Source organism: Sphaerodactylus townsendi, linkage group LG13, assembly GCF_021028975.2.
Source record: "Sphaerodactylus townsendi isolate TG3544 linkage group LG13, MPM_Stown_v2.3, whole genome shotgun sequence".
NCBI lineage: Eukaryota > Metazoa > Chordata > Lepidosauria > Squamata > Sphaerodactylidae > Sphaerodactylus > Sphaerodactylus townsendi.
The window spans coordinates 46219136-46242111 of NC_059437.1; the positions used below are offsets into that span (position 1 = coordinate 46219136).

General features: G+C 45.5%; 1 protein-coding gene across 1 annotated transcript in view; it reads left to right on the top strand.

The window, feature by feature from the left end:
- ZDHHC8 (zinc finger DHHC-type palmitoyltransferase 8) overlaps nt 1-22976 on the top strand; it is a 129995-nt gene that overhangs the window by 79590 nt on the left and 27429 nt on the right. Inside the window, exon 2 of the mRNA XM_048513849.1 lies at nt 21703-21824. Coding sequence (XP_048369806.1) covers nt 21703-21824 — 122 coding nt within the window. The remainder of the gene's footprint in view (nt 1-21702; nt 21825-22976) is intronic.

The window sequence follows — 22976 nt, forward strand, 5'->3', positions numbered from 1 at the left end:
GCTCCTATCTCAACCCCTCAAGATGGACTCTCTCTTTTGCAAAGAGGTTCAAAATACAAGTGTCCTCAGAAACTGCGACCTGCTCCTCTGATGCGATTCTTCCCACTACCTCTTGACCCTTTGCAGGTCTTCCTGCAAATTGTTCAGAGATTTAATTGGGAACACCTCCATTCTGTTGTACGGTTGCGGCTACGAGAAGCTGTAGTTTTCGCCTTGCGGCAATGTCAGATACCTGCTGCAGTCAAATTGGTTTAACTAACCAAGTGACTGGGTGGCAGGAAACTGTGACAGGAAATAGAGTGCAGAAAGCCACAATTAGCATTCACATTTGGGAAGTGGTGTGTGTGTGTGGGGGGGGGGGGGGAAGAGCTCGGAAGATATGGGTAAAAGCAAACAAGATTTATTTTCAGTGGAAAAGCATCCTGACAGAGACATGCCGTTTGCATAATAAACACGAACCGAAGTGACATTGCGACAAGGCAAGTGTGCGTCTTTCGCTAAAGCTCGGCGGAGAAGCATCAGCCGGCTGGCTGTGCGCTTTAGGAAGACGTGCCCATGCAGATAAGCTCTTCTGTCAAATGCAGTCTCCTGTGTGTCTGCTCATGCAAGCGTGCTGCAATGGGTCACTGAAAAAAAAACAATGCTGTTTTCCTTAATAGTTCATTGTGCCAGTACAGGTATGTACCAAATGGTCATCGTACAAACCTAACCAGGGTGGATAATTTTACATCTCAACCACACCCAATCAGAAATCTAGGGAAGCTAGGCTGTGATAAAATGCTTCACCTGACAACATCATGTAGATCACAGGTGTCAAACTCACGCCCCTCCAGATGTTATGGACTACAGTTCCCATTAGAAAAATGATGGGAACTGTAGTCCATAACATCTGGAGGGCCGCAAGTTTGACACCTAGTTTGACACCTAGGCCGCAAGTTTGACACCTAGGATGTGTAGATAGATGATGCTGACTGTCTCCCCAATTGGAGATGTATTGAATCTACTTATCCATAGCCGGAGATTATTTTATTATTTTATTTATTTATTTATTTATTTATTTATTTATTTATTTATTTATTTATTTATTTATTGTTTCGATTTATAAACCGCCCCATCCCCTGGGGGCTCTGGGCGGTGATTAAGGTCTGAACTAGCCATGAGGGTAGGAAATTCATGAACAGATCTTATAGGGCTGCCAGCTCCAGGTTGGGAAATACTTGGAGATTTGAGGGGAGGAGTCTGAGGGGGTGGAATTTGGAAAGGGGAGGGGCTTCAGTTGGGTGTGATGTCATACAGTTCACCTTCCCAAGCAGCCTTTTTCTCCCAGTGAACTGATCTATGGAGATCAGCTGTAATCCCAGATCTCCAGCCATCTGGAGATTGGCAGCCCAATCCACCTGTATATTTAAAAATGTAAATAGTGGCTTCAGATCTTTCTGATTCAGATTCATGGTATAGTGGTCAGTGTGAATCTCCCAAACTAGGATTTTAGAGGCCTAAATTCAAATCCCCTCTGCTGTGGAAATTGACTGGGTGACATTGCTCTCTTTCAGCCCAACCTTTGTGTGAGGTTTGTGTAAGGTCAAATAAAGAAGGGGAGAACAAAGTAGTAAACAGCTTTGCGTCCCTGTTGGGGGAAAAAAGCAGGGTACAGATACCAAAATAAATTGTAAATAAACTGGTGGGGGTAGCTAATCTGCCATCAGTTTTTAACTTCGGTTCGTTCCAAAGGGAAAAACATACAAGCAGAAGTTTCCGCTCGTGAAAACTCAGTCGCATTGTGAATTGGGCTGCTCCAATGTTTCAAGGATACCGAGAAGCAGAGGTGGTTTGCCATTGTTTTCCTCTGCCCATTCTTCCTTGGAGTTCCCTCTTCTAAGTACTGACCCTGTTTAGCTTCTGGGATATGAGAAAGTTGAGCTATGCTATGATGCCTTCCCTCCCCAGCTGTTATTTTCAGTTATTTAAGACACAATTAAAATAGCAGGAGAACTGTTAATAGATCTTCCATTGTCGTGTCTGGTTCCATAAAGAAGGCTTTCCAGAATGGGTTTTTCCCCCTGTTGGTTCTGGCCTCATATGATTTTGATTTTTGAAAAGCTGATTTTGAGTCAGCTTTTTCCCGGTGCACAATGTTTCTGTTGATTTTCTTTGTCCCACACACTCCAGCCCACTTTTCGATGATTGAACTGTTGTGTTTGAAAAATCCTCATTATTTAAAATATGTGCAAAGAAAATAAACTAACTCCGCAACTGTGAAAATGCAGAGGGAAGGCATGAGGAAGAACTGTGCTCGAACCAGTTCCAGTGACTGTCCAGAAGATCAGGTGTAAGTCAAGCAGGCAGTAAAAAAGCCCAGAGTTTGCAGTTCTACCCGTAAATGCTTAGGAGCAAGTTCTATTTAACTTGGTGGAAGTTGTTCTGAGCGAAACGTGCCTAGGACCAGGGCTGAATCAGTCTCACAGCTGCAGAGGTGGAGTTCTCGCTGAAAATCACTTCCATCTGGTCAGGGTTCCATGATAAAGCTTGTTGATGTATCAGCTGGAACAATTGAATCCTCTTTCCGGATGGTTTTGCAAGGTTGTTTGGGAAGAAGCAATTGGGTCGACAGATCCTCCTTGGCGAATGTTGAGGGATGGGGAGTGAAATTGCCAGATTCAAGCTGGGAAACTCCTAAATATTTGGGAGGGGTGTCTGAGGAGGATTGGGACCTCTTTTTGGGTCCAGTGCCATAGATTCCACCATACAAAGCATCCATTTTCTGCAGGGAAACTGATCTTTTTAGTTCTGGAGATGTTCTGAGACATCCCAGGTCCTACCTGTAGGCTGACATCCCTGAGAGACATGAGCCCTGTCTCATGTAAAGCCAGACATTTCCACATTCAGTAAGAGCCCTGAACCTCTAAATGTGCTTTCTGACCAGAGCTGTACCACCGCTATATGGATCAGTCCTGGGTCTGGAGATGCCGGCAGCAACTTTCACCCAGGTTGGACTAAGACATTTGGCCCTGTCAACAGTCCAAAGACTCAGATCCATTCCTCACGGATCTTCTTACCCAGATGTAGCTCTGAAAAACATAGCCTGTGTTTTTCCCCCAGTGGTAGGCCTTCTGTGTGGCATACAGAAGGTCCCAGGTCCAATCCTCGGCATCGCCAGTCAAAAAAAGATCAGGCAGTTGTGATGTGAAAGACACCCACGTACATGACTCACACAGCAGCGTATGAAGGAGCTTCTGTGAAAGCAAGCAATTCTTGCCCTTAAATTCTCTGAAAGGAAAACTCTGTGGATGAAAGAACAATGTACTTACTCTCTTTCAGTATAGGGCGGCAGGGGGCGGGGGGGATAGGTTTCAATCTTTTACCTGTAAACATGGAAAGGTATCTGTTTTAGCTCTGTGTTAATTTTTGGAGATATGAATCCTACCATTTTGTATTTTGTAGTGCTGTTTTAGCTTTTATGCACTGGTTTATGTTTAAGAGTTTATGTTGTATACTGTTTCACCTTTTTTAAGGTATCAGTTTATGCTCAAGAAGCTTGGTCTTATGAGCTGAATAATAAAAGGAAAAAAGAAAGGTAGATAACATTGACCTTTTATCCTTGATCCTCCTTTTCTTCATCCTACGCATTGCAAGTATCTTTTAGCGTCAAGAACCCAATTTAGCATAAAGAATAATTTTCTCACCATAGCCAGGATGGACCACGATATGTAGGTCCACTCAGCGTGTTGATTTGCCCCACCTAAGACTTTGATTGACAGTAAACTTCTAATTAAGGAATATTTATGGAATGGGAACATTTTTCTAATGAAAACAGATGCTCAATAGAAGATGAGGCCTTCTAAATGGTTAGGGTTGCCAACCTCCAGTTGGGGCATGGAGATTTCCCTGCACTAGTACTGATCTCCAGGTGACAAAAATAAGTTACCCAGCTGTAGCTGTCCCGCGATGTTGCGGTCCCACAAACTCTTGTTGCCCACCCCCTTTTCAAGTGCCAGTGGATCTGTAGCTGCCGTCACATTTAGTTTGGCTCTCTGCCACAGACTTGTGGGTTGCCTTTAAGCAGTCCGCTTACCCTTGGAGATGATAATATGACAGATAATTATGGAAATGATAATATGACAGTCTACCTTATAAGGTTGTTATAATCCTTACAGGATAATGTATGTGGAGCATGTAAAACACTGGAAACACTACAGAAACTTTAAGGATTATTATTTCAGGAACGCAGTCATTATAAGTAGGTAGATGCTTCCACCAAGAGAGCGAGTGTGGTGTAGTGGTTAAGAGCGTCGGATTCTAATACGGAGAACCAGGTTGGATTCCCCACTGTTCCACATGAGCAGCAGACTCTAATCTGGAGAGCCAGGTTTCATTTCCACTCCTCTAATCCACTCCTCTAATCTAGGAAAGTGGGTTTGTTTCCCCACTCTTCCCCATGAAGCCTGCTGGGTGACCTTGGACTAGTCACAGTTCTCTCAGAACTCTTTCAGTCCATGCATAGGCAGGCAAAGGCAAGCTACCTCCAAACCTCTCTTGCCTTGAAAACCTTACGGGGTCACCGTAAGTCAGCTGTGACGCGAAAAGCTTCCGATTTTTTTTAAAAATGAAGTAAGGGGAAAGAAAATTAACGTTCTTAGGCTTCTGGAGTTAACAAATTATAGATGCTAAAATACACACACGCAGACTTGGCAAAGAGGTGACTGGTTTTTTTGTAGGTGGCTGGTTTTTCCATTCATCTGTTTGGAACGTGGCAGCCCCTGTTTAATGAGGAATCCCTCAGTGCCCCTTGCCTGTGCCACTAAGCCAGCCTTTTGTTTCGCTATGAATCAAAACATTGTGCATCTCTGCTACTCTTACATTTATTTATTTCCCCCCGGGCCTTTCAGGGAAAGGTGGCTTCTATTAGGTTTAATGCCTTTTCCCCCTGCAGCGCGTACGGCAAGAGGTGCAGCTAATAAACTGGAACAGCTTTTCCAACAAAGACACATACTATGTTACGTTTAATGATTTGCTGCCCCCCTTCTTCCTGCCGTTTCCCTGTTTATTAATACTCCTTACACACTGTTAGTACTGCAAAAAGAAAAATCTGGTTCCAGCAGGTAACTACAATGGAGCGATATAGAAGAAGTGCTTAGATGTATACTCCACTTTTCTCAAAGCAGAAGCGTTAGGAAGATGTGTATCAGAGGTGGGATCCAGCAGGTTCTCACAGGTTCCCGAGAGTAGGTTACTAATTATTTGTGTGTGCCGAGAGGGGGTTACTAATGGGTGATTTTGCCAGGTGATTTTTGCCTTAGTTACGCCCCTCCTCTCAGCAGTAGCGTGCAGAACTTGAAACAGTCTAGCAGGAGGTACACCAGCATGCATGGCAGCCTGTGCCTGTGTGCATTTGTTTCCCGCCCAAGGACTGGCGCAGCGGCTGCGTCCTTGCCACAGCCCCGCCCAGGAATGCCCCGCCCCCCAGAATGCCGGGCACACCCCCGTCGTGCCCTGCCCAGCCTCTTGAGTGCTGGTCAAATAACTAGCACAGGAGGAGCCAAACTTACTGATCTTTAGACGTCCAAGGGTACTTGCATGCCTTTTGGTAGTTATTACTCACATTCCACCTTATAAAAATGTCACCATTGTACTTAGTGCTAATGTGGTCTTGTCAAGGGCAAACTACTGTTCCATATTTGGGGGTGGGAGTCTGGCAAGTTGGACAAAGACAGCAAAAGGAAATGTGATTAGCTTAGCTGTGTGAACCTCTTTCACTACAGGCAGTGGTGGGATCCAAAAATTTTAGTTACAGGTTCCCATGGTGGTGGGATTCAAACTGTGACGTAGTGCCAATGGGGCTGGGCGGGGCATGATGGGGGCGTAGCCGGGCATTCCGGGAGCGGGGCATTCCTGGGCGGGGCTGTGGCAAGGACGCAGCTGCTGCGCCGTCCTTGGGCGGGAAATGAATGCACGCAGGCGCAGGCTGCCACGCACGCCGGTGCACCTCCTGCTAGACTGCTTCAAGTTCTGCGCGCTACTGCTGAGAGGAGGGGCGTAACTAAGGCAAAAATCACGTGGCAAAATCACCCATTAGTAACCCCCCTCTCGCCACACACAAATTAGTAATCTACTCTCGGGAACCTGTGAGAACCTGCTGGATCCCACCCCTGACTACAGGCTTGGCAAGGTTGTCCAATCTCTCAATGCTCGTGGTTTCTCTGAGATCAGGAGCACACATAATCAGAATGGCTTCCTTCTAGAATATCTCCCCCCACACACACCCTTAATCCCAAGGAGACATCTTAGCCAGGTGAGCTCCCAAAGGCACCTGGTGGGCCACTGCAAGTAGCAGAGAGGTGGACTAGATGGACTTTGGTCTGATCCAGCTGGCTTGTTTTTATGTTCTTATGTTCTTATTTCTTCTCCCCCCCTCCCCAGTTTTTGATAAGAGGTTCTTATTAATGTTTGAATGCATGCTCAGTGTCTCTTGGACCAATGGGGGATACAAAAGACAGGAGAATTTGACATTGAACCAGTAATGATTGGTGTAGGAGTGCATCAGCTGTAGAGATTTGCTCAACTTTTATAGGGTGTAATGGAGACAAACCTGTGAAGCCATTTCTGGAAGCCAGGATTTTCCCAAGCTTGGATGTCTGTGTGGAAGGTGAGTTGTGAAACGGATTCATGCTGCATCTAACAAGTCTACTAAGTCTAATGTGTAAATTGTTCAGTCTCCCTTTGATAATTGCGTATGAGAGCCAGCGTGGTGTAGTGGTTAAGAGCAGGTGGATTCTAATCTGGAGAACTGGGTTTGATTTCCCCACTCCACCTGAGTGGCTGAGGTGTTTCTTCACTCCTACATTCCTGCTTGGTGACCTTGGGCTAGTCACAGTTCTTTGGAACTCTCTCAGCCCCACCTGCTTCACAAGGTGTCTGTTGTGGGGAGAGGAAGGGAAAAGAGCTTTTAAGCCACCTTGAGTCTCCTTACAGGAAAGAAAGGTGGGGTATAAATCCAAACTACTCCTCCGCCTCCTCTTCTCCTCTTTCTTCTTCTTAAGCTAGGATGGGCGGTTTAGAAATGGTGCTCCCGTGCATTCTTCTTTTGCTTGAGGGTCGCTGTTTTGTATCTGTGGTGTGGAAATCTGATCAGACTCCATAGTAGGGGTGCTTTTGTGTCAAGCATCTTTTTTTTTTAAAAAAATCAATTTGCTTTTGCCTGATCTACCAAGCAGACATCTCCAGATTTTGGAACGCATCCAGGTTGTAATGGAAAGCTCACTGCAACCCATCAGATCTTATTAAACCTCAGAGAATTTCTACCCGGCGCACTTGATTTGAATAATTAAACAAGTTTAAGTTGGATGAATGGATTTGAACCTCAGAGTGGTGGCACTTTGCCAGGTTTTCCTAGAAGAGACTCACACAACCTCATTAGCTCTTTCGGAAAGAAAAGAAAAGAAATAATCTCTAGCAATAAAGAGCTGCAAGGCGCGGAATAACTTGATCTTGAAAGCTAAGGGTCAGTATTTGGAAGGGAGACCACCAAGGAAGGCTGTGCAGAGGAAGGCAATGGTAATCCACTGCTTCTTCTCACTTGCCTTGAAAGCCCCTTGCTGGGGTCGCCTTTCAACAGCTGTGACCTGGTGACACTCGACACACACAGTGGAGACCTGCTTCCAGCATGATTTCTGCCAGAGGTTGGTGGAGCTTACCAGATTGTCTGTGTTTCCTTACGTTGATGTTGCCTGGAGTTCTTCCTCTTTCTGTCTACCCTTACAAGAAGAAGAAGAAGAGTTTGGATTTATATCCCCCCCTTTCTCTCCTGTAGGAGATTCAAAGGGGCTTACAATCTCCTTGCCCTTCCCCCCTCACAACAAACACCCTGTGAGGTGGGTGGGGCTGAGAGAGCTCCGTAGAGCTGTGACTAGCCCAAGGTCACCCAGCTGGCATGTGTGGGAGTGCACAGGCTAATCTGAATTCCCCAGATAAGCCTCCACAACTCAAGTGGCAGAGCTGGGAATCGAACCCTGTTCCTCCAGATCAGAGTGCACCTGCTCTTAGCCTCTGCGCCACAAGCTAAGGATGGTTTTCTTTTTCTCCTGTTACTGGTAAGTCTCTCCAATCTAGCGAAAGACTAAACAGGTTCCACTAGTAAGATGGGAAACGTGTGCCAATCTTGTCCTTTCCGCAGACAGGATTCTCCATCCTTAGCTGACGGATGGGGACTGTGCAAATTGAAAAAAGAAGTCCTAAGACAGGAGAGTAGACCTGAGCTTATTGCGCTCCTTTTCCTACCTAGCCACTGACCAGCTACCGTAATTCTGACTGTTGCATGAATACTCTGCTGGTTCAGAGCCAAATAACTGAGGGCATTAGACGCATGTGTCAGTTTAACACCATTTTAACGAGGCATGGTTCCCCCCCAGTAATCCTGAGCATGGTGGTTTGGTGGGATGCTGATGTTCTTCTAGCAACTGCTAGCCTCACCATTCGGAAGCCTTTCGAAAGAGGGACGAATGTTGGTCCAGTTTACACGTGTAATGCAGATCTGATTATTTTAAATACAGACATGTGAAGCTGCTTTGTACTAAGATGCCTCAAGCTGAATCAGGCCATTGGCAAAGGTGGGATCCAGCAGGTTCTCACAGGTTCCCGAGAGTAGGTTACTAATTATTTGCGTGTGCCGAGAGGGGGTTACTAATGGGTGATTTTGCCACATGATTTTTGCCTTAGTTACGCCCCTCCTCTCAGTAGTAGCGCGCAGAACTTGAAGCAGTCTAGCAGGAGGTGCATCGGCGTGCGTGGCAGCCTGCGCCTGCGTGCATTCGTTTCCCGCCCAAGGACCAGCCCATTCCTGCCCAGGAATGCCCCGCTCCCGGAATGCCCGGCCACACCCCTGTCATGCCCCGCCCAGCCCCATTGGCACTATGCCACAGTTTCAATCCCACCACCATGGGAACCTGTAACTAAAATTTTTGGATCCCACCACTGGCCATTGGTTAGGATTGCCAAACCTCAGGTGGACACTGATCTCCAGACTACAAAGGTCTGTTCCCCTGGGAAAAATAGCTACTTCCAAGGGCGGTCTGTGTGGCATTATACTCCACTGAGGTCTCTCCCCTCCCCTCCCCAAACCCAGCCCTCCCCAAGCTCGAACCCTCGGAAACTGAAGAAGAAGAGTTTGGATTTATACCCTGCTTCTCTCTCCTGTAAGGAGTCTCAAAGTGGGCGACAAACAGTTTCCTTCAGTCTCCCCACAACAGACACCTTGTGAGGTAGGTGGGGCTGAGGTAGTTGTGAGACTTGTGATTAATGTGAGGTCACCCAGCAGGCTTCATGTGTTGGAATAGGAAAACAAATCCAGTTCACCAGATAAGATTCTGCCGTTCATGTGGAGGAGTGGGGAATCAAACCCGGTGCACCAGATTAACGTCCACTTGCTCTTAACCACTATACCCGTGGTGGCGAACCTTTGGCACTCCAGATGTTATGGACTACAATTCCCATCAGCCCCTTCCAGCATGGCCAATTGGCAATGCTGGCAGGGGCTGATGGGATTTGTAGTCCACAACATCTGGAGTGCCAAAGGTTCGCCACCACTGCACTATACCATGCTGGCTCTTGACTAGGAGACGTTTGTTTAAATTGCTGATTTATATCAAGGAATGGAGAGCATGAACTTGTAAACATTGTGTGGTTTCACTTGAGGAAGTGGAATAATTGTTATTTTTCAGTTCTGTTCATGCATGTCTGGGAAACCATTTGAAAGATCGATTTTTAAAAAGAGCAGTTGATGGGACTGCAAAGAGGAAATGAAATCAGGAAAATATTAATTGAAGGCTCAGTTGGAATACTTCCATTGGCGAGGAAAATAGTTCTGGCAGATTGGCCATTAATGCCACCAGGGACATCTCAATAGGCTGCTGTCTTCTTGGGCCAGTCACCCCAGCTCTCAGCGTAACCATCCTCACGTTAGTTGTGAAGAAACAGAGAATTGTATATGCTGTTCTGAGCCGCTTGAAGGAAGGGTGGAATAAAAGAAGTTATGGAGAGATAATGGTGCAATGTTGAACTAGGACTAAGGTATGAGCCCCAAAGATATCTCCATGAAGATGGAGCAGCGTGGGCCCAATATGGGCAAGCTTGTTTTCTGCAGCTCCAGAGGCTAGGACCCCAGGAGTAATGGGTTCAAGGTGAAGGAAAAGAGATTCCACCTAAACATCAAGAAAAACTTCCTGACAGTAAGGGCTGTTCAACAGTGGAATTCACTGCTTCGAAGAGTTGTGGAGTCTCCTCCTTTGGAGGTTTTTAAACAAAGGCTGGATGAACATCTTTTGTTGTGTGTTCCTGCATTGCAAGGGGTTGGACTTGATAGCCCTTGGCAGTGGTGGGATCCAAAAATTTTAGTAACAGGTTCCCATGGTGGTGGGATTCAAACTGTGGCGTAGCGCCAATAGGGCTGGGCGGGGCACAATGGGGGCGTGGCCGGGCATTCCAGGGGCAGGGCATTCCTGGGTGGGGCTGTGGCAAGAACGCAGCTGCTGCGCTGGTCTTTGGGCGGGAAATGAATGCATGCAGGCGCAGGCTGCCACGCACGCCGGTGCACCTCCTGCTAGACTACTTCAAGTTCTGCGCGCTACTGCTGAGAGGAGAGCGTAACGAAGGCAAAAATCACGTGGCAAAATCACCCATTAGTAACCCCCTCTCGGCACACACAAATAATTAGTAACCTACTCTCGGGAACCTGTGAGAACCTGCTGGATCCCACCTCTGGCCCTTGGGGTCTCTTCCAACTCTATGATTCTATGATTCTCTAGAGCAGGGGTAGGGAACCTTTAACACTCAAAGAGCCATTTGGACCCGTTTTCCATGGGAAAAGAAAACACTTGGAGCATAAATAATTTTTTGACTTTATTTTAAAATAAAGATAACACACATATATATTGGGGTTTTACCTTTCATAAGCTCTGATGCTGAGAAAGCGCATGGATGTGTCCACCTACTGCCTGCAGGGTGGGCAGAATGGGGAGCCAGAGCACCGGCCTGCATGCCCGGCCGCCCGGAAAGTGCCACCACCACCCGCTCTAGCGGAGATTGGAAGCGGAAGGAAACGCGGCAACGCGACCCAGCCCGGCCCACGGGCAGTTGGTTCGCCAGCCCTGCTGCCTGCAGGGTGGGCAGGATGGCTGGTGACTTTCAAACCGTGGAACTGCATTGGGTGCAGTGGACAGAAGAGCCGCATGCGGCTCTCGAGCCGCAGGTTCCCTACCCCTGCTCTAGAGAGCAAAAACGAAAGTCCAGTGGCACCTTAAATACTAACATTTATTTCAATATGAGCTTTTGTGAGTCTCTCTGAGGCTTTGCTGCTCTTGTACCCCAGAAAGCTCTGCCCCATATCTTTGTTCAAACATGTAGCAGCACCCCTGCAGAGTAATACCTTTTGAGTCTCTGGGCTGTTTAGAACATTGAAGGACGACCTAATCACTTTGACCACTTTGGCCAGAAATGCTAGGGCAAGCAATGCTGTTACTGTAGCATCTGACTCCATTTTGTCTGTTTGTTTGGGAATGTTTCACCTGCTTTCCCCCCGTCTTTATGTGGTTTGAAATACCAAAAAACAAAAGCACACATGTTTAAACCCAGGATACATAACAAGTCCACCTGCCATCAATAGAGTAATTTTTGAGGGATTACAGCAGGTGGCAATGACTCTGCCCTTGAGGACAGAGGTCTCTCTCCAGACCCTTCCTTCCTTCCAGGAGGCAGCTTCCCTTTAAGTTTCCACAGGATGGAGAGGTGGGGCAGAGCAGGTGGAGAGGTGGGGCAGAGCATATTACTAATCGTTGTTTTCTGGAAGTTTTACCGTGTAATAAGTCACTGGAAACAGACTACCTTCCAGCCAGTTTGATACACATATATCAAAGACTCAACATTCTCAATATTTTCTGTCCTTGAGCATATTGAGCCCCCATCTCCTTAGCTCCCATTGGAAAGAATGGGGGATAGGGGCACCCCCTGTGAGGGTCCATAACTTTGCCCCCCCCGAACCAAACTGCACCAAACTTTGGGGGTGCCATCGGGACAGTCTCCAGATGATACCCTGAAATTGTGGTGCTGATACGTCCAAAAATGCACCCCCTGCAGGAACATCCCAGAAATTTGCCCAAGAATCTTTGTTCTGCATTGAGTTTTCTGCATTGCTGTCAATGGGGGTTGCAGGCTGCAGGGGGGGGCACATTTCTGAAGGCACAGTCTCAAAACTTTCAGGGTCTTATCAGGAGACTGCCCTAATGATACTCCCCAGGTTTGGTGCAGTTTGGTTCAGGGGGGCCAAAGTTATGGACCCTCAAAAGTGAAGCCCCCATCTCCTATTAGCTCCCATTGGAAACAATGGAGGATGGGGGCACCCCCTTTGGGAGTCCATAACGTTGGACTCCCTGAACCAAACTGCACCGAACTTGGGGGGTAGCATAAGGGCAGTCTCCTGATGATATGCTGAAATTTTGGTGCCGCTAGCCTAAAAACTGCTCCCTCAGCAGGCCGAAAATGGAATATCACTTAAAATACCCAAAAACAAACTCTGCATTTTTGGTGCTCCCCACAAGGTGATGCCCTGGGCAGCTGCCCACCTTGCCCAATGGGCATTACGCCCATGCCCCCACATCTTGTCTGTAGGTGAGCTGGTTCTGCAGCTTTTGTGACAGGCCTTGGTGGGGGGATTAACTACTTTACTATCAGTTAGAGTGATTATAGTGAAGCACAGACATTATTTTTGTGCAGCTTTCACAACACAATAATTAGCTGGGTTGATATCGGGCAGTTTTCATCAAAGCCGAAAGCTTGAATCAGTTTTTGCCTAGAACTGGAATTTAGCCCAGATGGGACCCAAATCAGCGCTCTCACTCTGAAAGCCAAATTGGTTTGGAAGCCAAATTGGTTCAACGCACTGATTGTGCTTCCTGAGCAGTACAAAAGTAGGCGTTAATTGTGGAATTGTTGTTTCCATACACACACAAAACCCCCTCAAAATGTGGTAGGAGAGATTAAGTGGCTTTCCTATTGTTTTATGAGTCTTGTTTTATGACTCATGACATTTTCCCCTCGTTGTCATTTTCTAGGGCAGTTGGCTCTAAATATGGTAATGTGTTTACATAAAGTGAAAACTTCAAAAGGAATTGAGACTACAAGTAACACTCCAGAGTGCGTTATGCTTTGCATTAATTAGATTTATCTCCTGAGCGCATCCTCGGGTTCAGTAGATTCTTCATTACTAGGCCATTTTGCTAATGTAGAACCTAAACAACAGAGATGCAGAAAAGTATGTGGCACAGCTAAAATAAAACAAGAAGGTTTTCTTTGAGGAAGCCCAGCCATGGTTGGGAGAGGTTTCATGTTCTTCCAAAACGAATATTAGCATTACATCTTTGTAAGGGTCTGTTCATTTGACATAAAAAATGGAGAAAGCTTTTGGCAACCGTATCTTTTGTATTTGGATGGGAAGATTAGATAGAGATGTAAATATATATATATATGAATATTGTATTATATTAAGAGATATATACAGAGGTGGGATCCAGCAGGTTCTCACAGGTTCCCGAGAGTAGGTTACTAATTATTTGAGTGTGCCGAGAGGGGGTTACTAATTGGTGATTTTGCCACATGATTTTTGCCTTAGTTACGCCCCTCCTCTCAGCAGTAGTGCGCAGAACTTGAAGCAGTCTAGCAGGAGGTGCACTGGTGTGCGTGGCAGCCTGCGCCTGCGTGCATTTGTTTCCCGCCCAAGGACCGGCACAGCAGCTGCGACCTTGCCACAGCCCTGCCCAGGAATGCCCCCGCCCCTGGAATGCCCGACCACGCCCCCGCCGTGCCCCGCCCAGCCCCATTGGCGCTACGCCACAGTTTGAATCCCACCACCATGGGAACCTGTTTCTAAATTTTTTGGATCCCACCACTGGATATATAGGTGAAAATTGTGGTAAGTTAAGATAGGAAGACATATAAGGGATACTGAGGAGGTTATTTTTCCGTTTTAGAGATAGAAGCCATAAGTATATGATTGTTTTTCTTTCAAAATTTAGAACGACAGATAACAACAACAACGTATTGGACGAAGATAAAGTCAACAGAGTTCACTTGTGAAGTCCCTTTAGTTTAACGAGATAAGAATTATTTTGTATAAATTTAATTAGGAATCGTGTTGGACTCCAGGAAAGATGTTAGACAATAAGACTCTTATGTTTTTTCTCTTTTCTTGCTTTTTATTGTTATTTACTGTAATATGTTTATACAATATGTATTTATTTTAACTTTAATAAAAATTTTAAATTAAAAAAAATGGAGAAAGCTTTTGAGTTCAACAGACTTCCACTTCAGGGTGGATGCTAAGTCAAAAGGGAAGAGAGGTAGAGAAAACTATGTAGAGGGACAGGATAGAAGAGTTCCAATTTTCAACAGATGTAGTGGCAGAAGAATTAGACTTATTTTGGTTAGTACTGAGAGATATGAATGAAAATTCAGCATTGAAAAAACCCCAACCCAACATAAAAACATAAATGATACAAGCAGACCACAGACAGATTAAAACGACAGTTCCCAGGCTAAAACAGAGTTTAAAAATCATCCCCTTAAAATCCTGGGTGAGCAGAAACATGTTAGCCTAGAACCTAGAAGGACAAAATGGTGCTAGGTGAGCCTCAAGTGGAAGGGCATTCCACAAGCGACACCTTCAAATTTAACAGATTTATTGTGACATGTCCTTGCAAACTGTAAGATCCTATTTGCTAATCTCTTGAATGCTCTGTTATCCTGTGACGAATGTTGGTGGCGGGAATAAGGTGCGTGCAAGGGAAGGTGTCACCTTGAATTAAAACACCACAATGGTATTTGAGGGATCGCTCCATGCCAGCTATACAAAATGCATAGTTTGTATGTTTAGTGAAACCCCCTTCCCCCCAACAATCCACTGTTCGTAGAGCCTATGAAAACATAGCTCTTTATTCAACTTTCATAAAGAACAATATCATCAAAACTTACTCTGGCAAAGTGACTTTCTGGATTTTTCTTTACTTGCCCGAGGGTAGATAATAAATCTGTGGCAGAGCTCAGCTTTGAACCCATGTCTAGGTATTTATTTAATTATAAACTGCATCTAAAGCCAGGAGCTGTACAGTAGTTATATTGGAAAGAACAAACTTTGCCCCAGGCGTACAAATCCAAAAAGCAGGCAGGTTGGTACATGAAAAGAAGCGGAAATCCGGGGAAATGAAGAGCAGAGGTCAAAGGCCTGAGAGGAAAGCAATGCTTTCAGAGGTATTGTTTTAAAGAAATACTTTGTAAGAGACCTTCAGCAAAGGTCAGGCTTCAGTTGGCTGGGTTTCTGGAGAAGGGAGTTGGCTGATAGTCTATAATGTTAGGTCACATGTGTAATTAAAACACAGGATCAAGCTCTAAGGGCTAGACCTACCATTTATGCCTAAGAGTCAAGTTGCTCATATAGAGGGCCAAGTTTTTACATATGGCTTGGTGGTGCTTGGTGAAGCAATTGGTCCTTGTGGTTAGCTGTCTGTATACTGAGAACTGGTACTGCAGCACTGATAACTAGAAATAAATAGGATTGCTAGACAGTAGGTAGGGCTTGGAGATCTGCTAGAATTACAATTGATCTTTAGACTGCAGACATCTGTTCCACTGGAGAGCCAGCATGGTGTAGTGGTTAAGAGCAGATGGGTTCTAATCTGGAGAACCGGGTTTGATTCTCCATTCCTCCACCTGAGTGGCAGAGGCTTATCTGGTGAACCAGATGTGTTTCTGCACTCCTACATTCCTGCTGGGTGACCTTGGGCTAGTCACAGTTCTTCAGAACTCTCTCAGCCCCACCTACTTCACAAGGTGTCTGTTGTGGGGAGAGGAAGGGAAAAGAGCTTGTAAGACACCTTGAGTCTCCTTACAGGAGAGAAAGGTGGGGTATAAATCCAAACTCTTCTTCTGGATAAAACAACTGTGTTGAAAGGTGAATTCTAAGACATGGTACCTTGCTAAAGTGCCTCCCCTCCCCAAACTCCACCTTCCCAGAGCTGGCAACCTTACAAACAACCTGGGGTTTACCTGAAGCAGAGATGATCGAAATAGATCATAAGGGGGCCCAAACATGAATTCTCTGTAATGATGTTGGTTTTAAGAAATGGAGAGCAGTAGGGTGGCCAGTTCTGGTTTGAGATGTTGGGCATGGAATCTGGAGAGGGCGAGGTTAGGGGAGGGGAGGGGAACGTAGGGACCTCAGCCAAGTACAGTGTCATAAAGTCCACCCTCCAAAGTAGTAATTTTCTCCAGAGGATCTGATTTTGGTCACCTGGAGATCAGTTTGAAATAGTGGTAGATCTCCAAGTGCTACCTCGAGGTTGGCAACTCTTAAGTAGACCATAGTTGGGGACTGAGGGGGCTTAGGAGAACTCAGTCCGCTCCTCTCTGATCTTATTACAAGCCTCAACCCTGCCTGAATATTTAGTCATTCAAAGAAAAGGTCCCCAACCCATTTAATTGAATAGCTATAAGACGGGAAAAGAGACATAGGAAGAGATATAGCAAAGGAGATCGAGGCAGTGTTCTATCCCATTCACAGAAAAATAAATTTCAACTCCCGATAAGCAACAAACTCCCTACATTAAAAATAAAATGGTTATTTATTTGGATTATGATGTCAATATTTATGAACATATCAAGCCACCTGCCCTGCTGTCAGCCCCCCCCCCCCCAACCCCACCTTTAATTTCTTCAGTGCTCAAATATCTATGAGACTGCAGTGAGGAGAATATATAACAGTTGTAAAATATAATGTTCTCATCTCCTGGATTGTATTACTGTTAGCCTGGTTGGAATCCCAACAGCAGTCCAGCTGGAACAGTAAAAAGGCCCTGCTGTTTTTGGAGAACCACCCTGTGCCCACAGCGTACCTTTTGGTTTTTATGAGAGCAAAATTAGCATTGTTAATGCAGGGGACCTTCATTTTTATAGCCGTGTAAATAATGAGATCTTGGGGAGTCTTGCAAATGACCAACACGCCAAGTGAGCCGTGGTGGCTGTACAAGGAACTCAAAATCAAATTGTCTGACAGTTAATTTTTGAGTGCTCCAAGGTCACTGGCTGGCTCTCTCATTACCCTAGTGATTAGGTATCTTGGTTGTGGCTCCAGGTACAACTTCCCTGACTGCAGTTTTTAGATCCCTCCCCCCCACCCCCAAGCCAGGAAAGGCTCAAAATTTGATCAGAGAAGCAGTGGAAGGAAAGAAATAACAGAAAATCTTTGCCCTGTAGCTGCTTTTCTAATCAAAGGAAACCTTCTCCAAAGCTGCTTTCCGACATCAGAGGAAAATATTCTGAATCTGTGTGTTTTTCAAAGTAGGAAGAAAAACAGTCGGAGTAGGGCAACGGTTAGCAGACTAATGGGGTTTGTTGACCAAGTTCAAATGGGAAAAAAATAAGGCTGTACCGGTAAGTAGGAGGAAGGAATGAGGAACAGGGTACAAGAAGGTCAAATAAACTACTCTCTCTTGCTCCTTATTACTCCTTTTTTCCCCCTCCCAAGAAATTTCAAAGCCATATAGTTTTGCCTCAAAAAATCTCTATTTTGATATAATTTCTCCCTTATGCAAATAAAACCTGTGACTCTGTGGCTGCCTCCATATGGGTTTTTTTCTCTCCTTCAGTTTCCAAAAGGGAGTGAATTTTTACAGGGGGGTGGAGATGTAGAAGGAGAATCGCTATGGCATCGTGCTTCTATCATCCTTTCCCTTTCCTGACTCGCTGTTTGCAAAACCTGCTTTTCTCCACAGTCTTTTCTGAGGATGAGAACTGTCTCTGTGTTTCCGAATGAGAAGGTGCGGATCTTCAAAGTTCCCACCCATAATTCTGTCATTTTACTGTTGGTGCTTCTCAGACACCATTTTCCTTCTGTGCCACTGAAGTACTTTTTGAGATTTTTTAAAAATTGGAAGTTACTATAGTGCTATAATGCTGAAAGTTTGCAGACCTATTCAGAACTTAAGGTTTTTAGCTGGCCGCACAGCATTAATCCAGGGGTAAAAAATAAAACACCTCTGTGCTTAACAAGGAACTATATATTTACAAAGGCTTCCCCCTGGATTTTTCAGATCAACAAATTCCTTCTGTATTTCCAGTTTCTCCTTTTCAGGCAGATCCGTTCTGGTGTCCTTCGTATGAAAAAGGCAAATTTGTCCCCATCGACAGGAGCCTTTCTTGTGTTGACATAAAATGATACAGAAGTCCTATACACTCGCCATCATTCTGGAAAATGTAACATGATTCAGTTTTTAAATCTCCTTTTCTCTTTCCTTTTCTCTCTATTGGTTTGTCTCCCAAAGACTTTAATTGCTTCTTGGTGGGAAAGCAGGGTTGCTCAAAAGGGACTTATTAACGTTGTTGACTTCGGGATGATTTGTTCGCAAAACAGCCTGCTTTATGGATGTGTTTCATTTTATTCTGCGTATATTGTTATGGCCGGAGGCAGCTGTTGGCAACCTTTGGGACTAGCGGAAGGCAGCTTCCACCTGTGAAAATGGTGATGTGCCCAAGATGTGTGTTATACTTGGCTGGATAACTCTGGGAACAAGCTGAGTTCCCGTGGCACTGTCATTGTCTTGGATGGGCAGTCCCTTGGGTCGAGAACTGCCTCTGCATGCCAGACAGAGTGGGCTGGCACACAGTTATTTTGCACCCATGCCAGATTTTGGCTACCCATGGCTTAAGGCTCAACGATCAAGCCCTTGCATTTGATATTTATCTGACTTAGCCTGCAGGGTTGTAGTGAAGATAGACAGTCAGTGTGGTGTAGTGGTTAGAGTGTTGCACTAAGATCGGGGAGACCCGGGTTTTGTTCCCCACCAGGAGCAGCAGTGGCATAGGAGGTTAAGAGCTCGTGTATCTAATCTGGAGGAACCAGGTTTGATTCCCAGCTCCCACACACGCCAGCTGGGTGACCTTGGGCTACTCACAGCTTCTTGGAGCTCTCTCAGCCCCACCTACCTCACAGGGTGTTTGTTGTGAGGGGGGAAGGGCAAGGAGATTGTAAGCCCCTTTGAGTCTCCTGCAGGAGAGAAAGGGGGGATATAAATCCAAACTCCTCTCCTTCTCCTTCTCCTTCTCCTTCTCCTTCTCCTTCTCCTTCTCCTTCTTTTTCTTTTTCTTCTTCTTCTTCTTCTTCTTCTTCTTCTTCTTCTTCTTCTTCTTCTTCTTCTTCTTCTTCTTCTTCTTCTTCTTCTTCTTCTTCTTCTTCTTCTTCTTCTTCTTCTTCTTCTTTTTGCAGGCTTATTGGGTAACCTTGGGCCAGACATGTTCTCTCAGCCTAACCTACCTCACAGTGTTGTTGTGTAGATAAAATGGAGGAGAGGAGAATAATGTAAGACCTTTTGGGTCTCCATTTAACAAAAAGACGGGATGTAAATGAAGTTTTTTAAAAATACTGTTAAGAGAAGCTCGTGGGCAGCTGAGTGCCTGGAGAAAGGGCAGAAGGTGCCAATATGGAAAATAATCTGAACACCCCTTTCCCCCTGTTTCTTTGTGCCAGTTGCTGGAAGAAACACACTAGCCATTACACAGACAACACAGCCCTTGACCGTGTATCGGGCAAGCTAGCTCCCTCCTGAAGGGCGCTCTGCCAAATGTGGGGGTGAAATCAGGTTTTAACAGGCAGCGGTGTGTGACAGTTCCTGGAGGGAAAGGATTGAGAGAGAGTGTGTGTGAGAGTGATAACAGCTATACTAAGGGTGAGATTACCATATTCCAGATTCCCAAGCGAATTTGCATGTTATGCAAATTGCATGCTGTGAAAATTGCATTATGCAAACACCCTGATCTGGATGGCCCAGGCTAGCCTGGTTTTGTCAGGCCTTGGAAGCTAAGCAGGGTCAGCACTGGTTAGTACATGGATGGGAGACTACCAAGCAGTGGTGTAGCGCCAAGGGGGAAGGGGTGCGTGATGCACCGGGCGCATGCCGGTGCGGGGGCGTGAAGTGTTCCAGGGGCGTGGCATGGCTGGGGCATGGCGGGTGCACAGGGCATAGTTCCCCCTAGCTCCAACCCTGCTACTGTCATCTCCCAAGAAACTCCCAGATGGCTATACTGTGGCAGGCAATGGCAAACCACCTCTAAATTTCATTTGCCTTAAAAACCCCATAAGAAGAAAAAGAAGAGTTTGGATTGATATCCCTCCTTTCTGTCCTGTCAAAGGGGCTTACAATCTCCTTGCCCTTCCCCCCCTCACAACAAAGACCTGTGAGGTGGTTGGGGCTGAGAGAGCTGCAAAAAGCTGTGACTAGCCCAAGGTCACCCAGCTGGCGTGTGTGGGAGTGCACAGGCTAGTCTGAATTCCCCAGATAAGCCTCCATAGCTCAAGCGGCAGAGCGGGGAATCAAACCCGGTTCCTCCAGATTAGAATGCACCTGCTCTTAACCACTATGCCACTGATGCTCCACTGCTCATGAGGGGTCAGCTGTGACTTGACGCCCCCACCAATTATGCAAACACATCCATTGCTGCTTTGCCCATCAATAGGTTTCTCCAGGCTGCTTCCACAAAATGTTGGGTGAAAAATCCAGGGTTGCATCCTTGTAGCTGATCAGTTAATTCATCATTGAGGTGAGCCTGGTGAACCTCCAAAAATAATTTTATACTTTCCATTATGGCTAAATAGAACCTCCATATTCAGGAGCAGTGTATTTCTGAATACCAGAGGCTGGGGGTCATCAACAGGGACCTGGACGCCTTATCTGTGAGTCTTCACCAGCCTTTAGTCACTCTGGAAAACAGAGAGAAAATCCTGGCTATGGGGATGATACACAAGAGCTTGAAATGAATATGTTTCATATTCTTGTTTTTTATTTAACCTTGCAATTTCATTTCTGCATCTCTCAGAGCTTTTGCAGCTTCTCGTTCTTCACGGTGTACTTGATACCCTGTCAAAAAAATTCCAGAAAACAAATTATACAAGGAACAGTGAAAGGGTGGAGACCAGAAACTCTGGCTAATGTTTATGGTGATTCACTATGTCCTTTATTTAAACTTCAACGGACTTGTTAAAATATGTAGCTGCAACATACTGACAAAATAGTTTGTGTGTATAGGCTTCCTTCCATTATGAAGCAGTGGAGATAATTATTTACCATCACAAAATATCCCTTTAATTGCTCCCTGGATAGCTAATTACCTGTAAATAAACCTCCACTCATTGTTTTCATGATTAGTTTGTCATTCCTTTGTAGATCCTCTTGGCTGACTGACTGTAGGGCAAGGAATTCTGTCCAGAAAGGTTCAGGGAAGCTATGCCTGAATTTGGATGTTGTGTTTCCACTTGTTTTTACACCATTGTTTGGGATCAATATATACAGCCACCTCATGATTTAAGTGTCCTTTTCCAACATGATCCGGGGGCGGGGGAACGGGACACACGCAGCTTTCTGAAGCCCCCTAGACCAGTGGTTCTCAACCTTCCTAATGCCGCGACCCCTTAATACAGTTCCTCATGTTGTGGTGACCCCCAACCATAAAATTATTTGTCTCTCGGTTCCTAAGACCGTTGGAAATATGTGTTTTCCGATTGTCTTAGGCGACCCCTGTGAAAGGGTCATTCGACCCCCAAAGGGGTCACGACCCACAGGTTGAGAACCGCTGCCCTAGACAATGTTCTGCTCTTTCTCTTATGTCTCTGTGCAGGTGCCCCTGGTTAACAAGAGCCGTCTCCCCAGCCATCCCGCTGTACAATGGACTTGTGTTTCTTTTTGTCCTTGCGAACTTCAGCATGGCGACATTCATGGACCCAGGGGTTTTCCCACGAGGTAAATTGGCGTGTGTGGGGGGGGAGGGGGGGCAAGGTAAGAAGGAATTAAAGGAAATGGTGACTAAGGATATTCACCCCAAGTCATCCAAATGTCTCCTACTCCCTCAAAGGGTGTTTCTTTTTCTCCTTTCTTGTCCCTTGGGTTTGGAAGGGCTTTCCAGAAGGTGCCATCTCTCTTATTTCCTTCAATTCCCTATTTAAACCCTATCCGTTTCATGACCCTTTCCACACAAAGCAGTTTAAACGTTTGCAGAATGTTTCTAAGACAATTGTTTCTGTGGGGTTTGTCCGCCTTCTGCCTTTGAAAACATTCTGCAAATGTTTGAGCTCATCAAAATAAACCGTTTTAGGTAGCTCACACAGAAAACATTTTCAAGTTTCTCTTGAGACGTTGCCACAAAGGTTCTTTTTTAAAAAACATGCATGCTTGGATTCGATGCTTCGAAGATCTGAATGTTCGAAGACGTGTGGCTCTTCCTGTCATCTGACTGGATATTAATGTTGGCGCCTTTTCTCCTTAGGTTCTTTTGGTCAGTACACTTTTCCCCTCAGCAGCCGTTTCCATTTCAGAATAGGCAGGAGAAATAAAACATTGCATATTGGACCACACAGCAAGGGAAGACATTTTGAAACCGTTTCAGAAAAAAGAATTGTTCAAAAAGGAGCTTCATATAAAATATTTTGAGGCTGGAAATAAAGTGCTTTCAGAACATAAGGGGGGGGGGGGTAATGTGGAATTCCATGGGGGAAATGTTTAATTTCTTGCCTCAAAATATTTTAAAATGTTTGTGCAGAAAGTGCCCATGAAGCACAATCCTTCGTTTCATGCACCTACTGCAGCTAAACTTAAGAACTTCTAACAGGAATGAATATCCTCTGCTTCCCTCCCACCCCTTTGTTTTTTCTCTGGCCCCTTCCGCACACGCAAAATAATGCCTTTTCAAAACACTTTCACAACTGTTTGCAAGTGGATTTTGCTATTCCACACAGCTTCAAAGAGCATTGAAAGCAGTTTGAAAGTGTATTATTCTGCATGTGTGGAATGAGCCTCTGTGTTAAATTGTAACCTCTTTGCAACATGGACTCCTCCTTTTGGACTTTCATCCTTTTGGACATCCACCTACTCACAGTCTTTACTTTAAGATTGGGG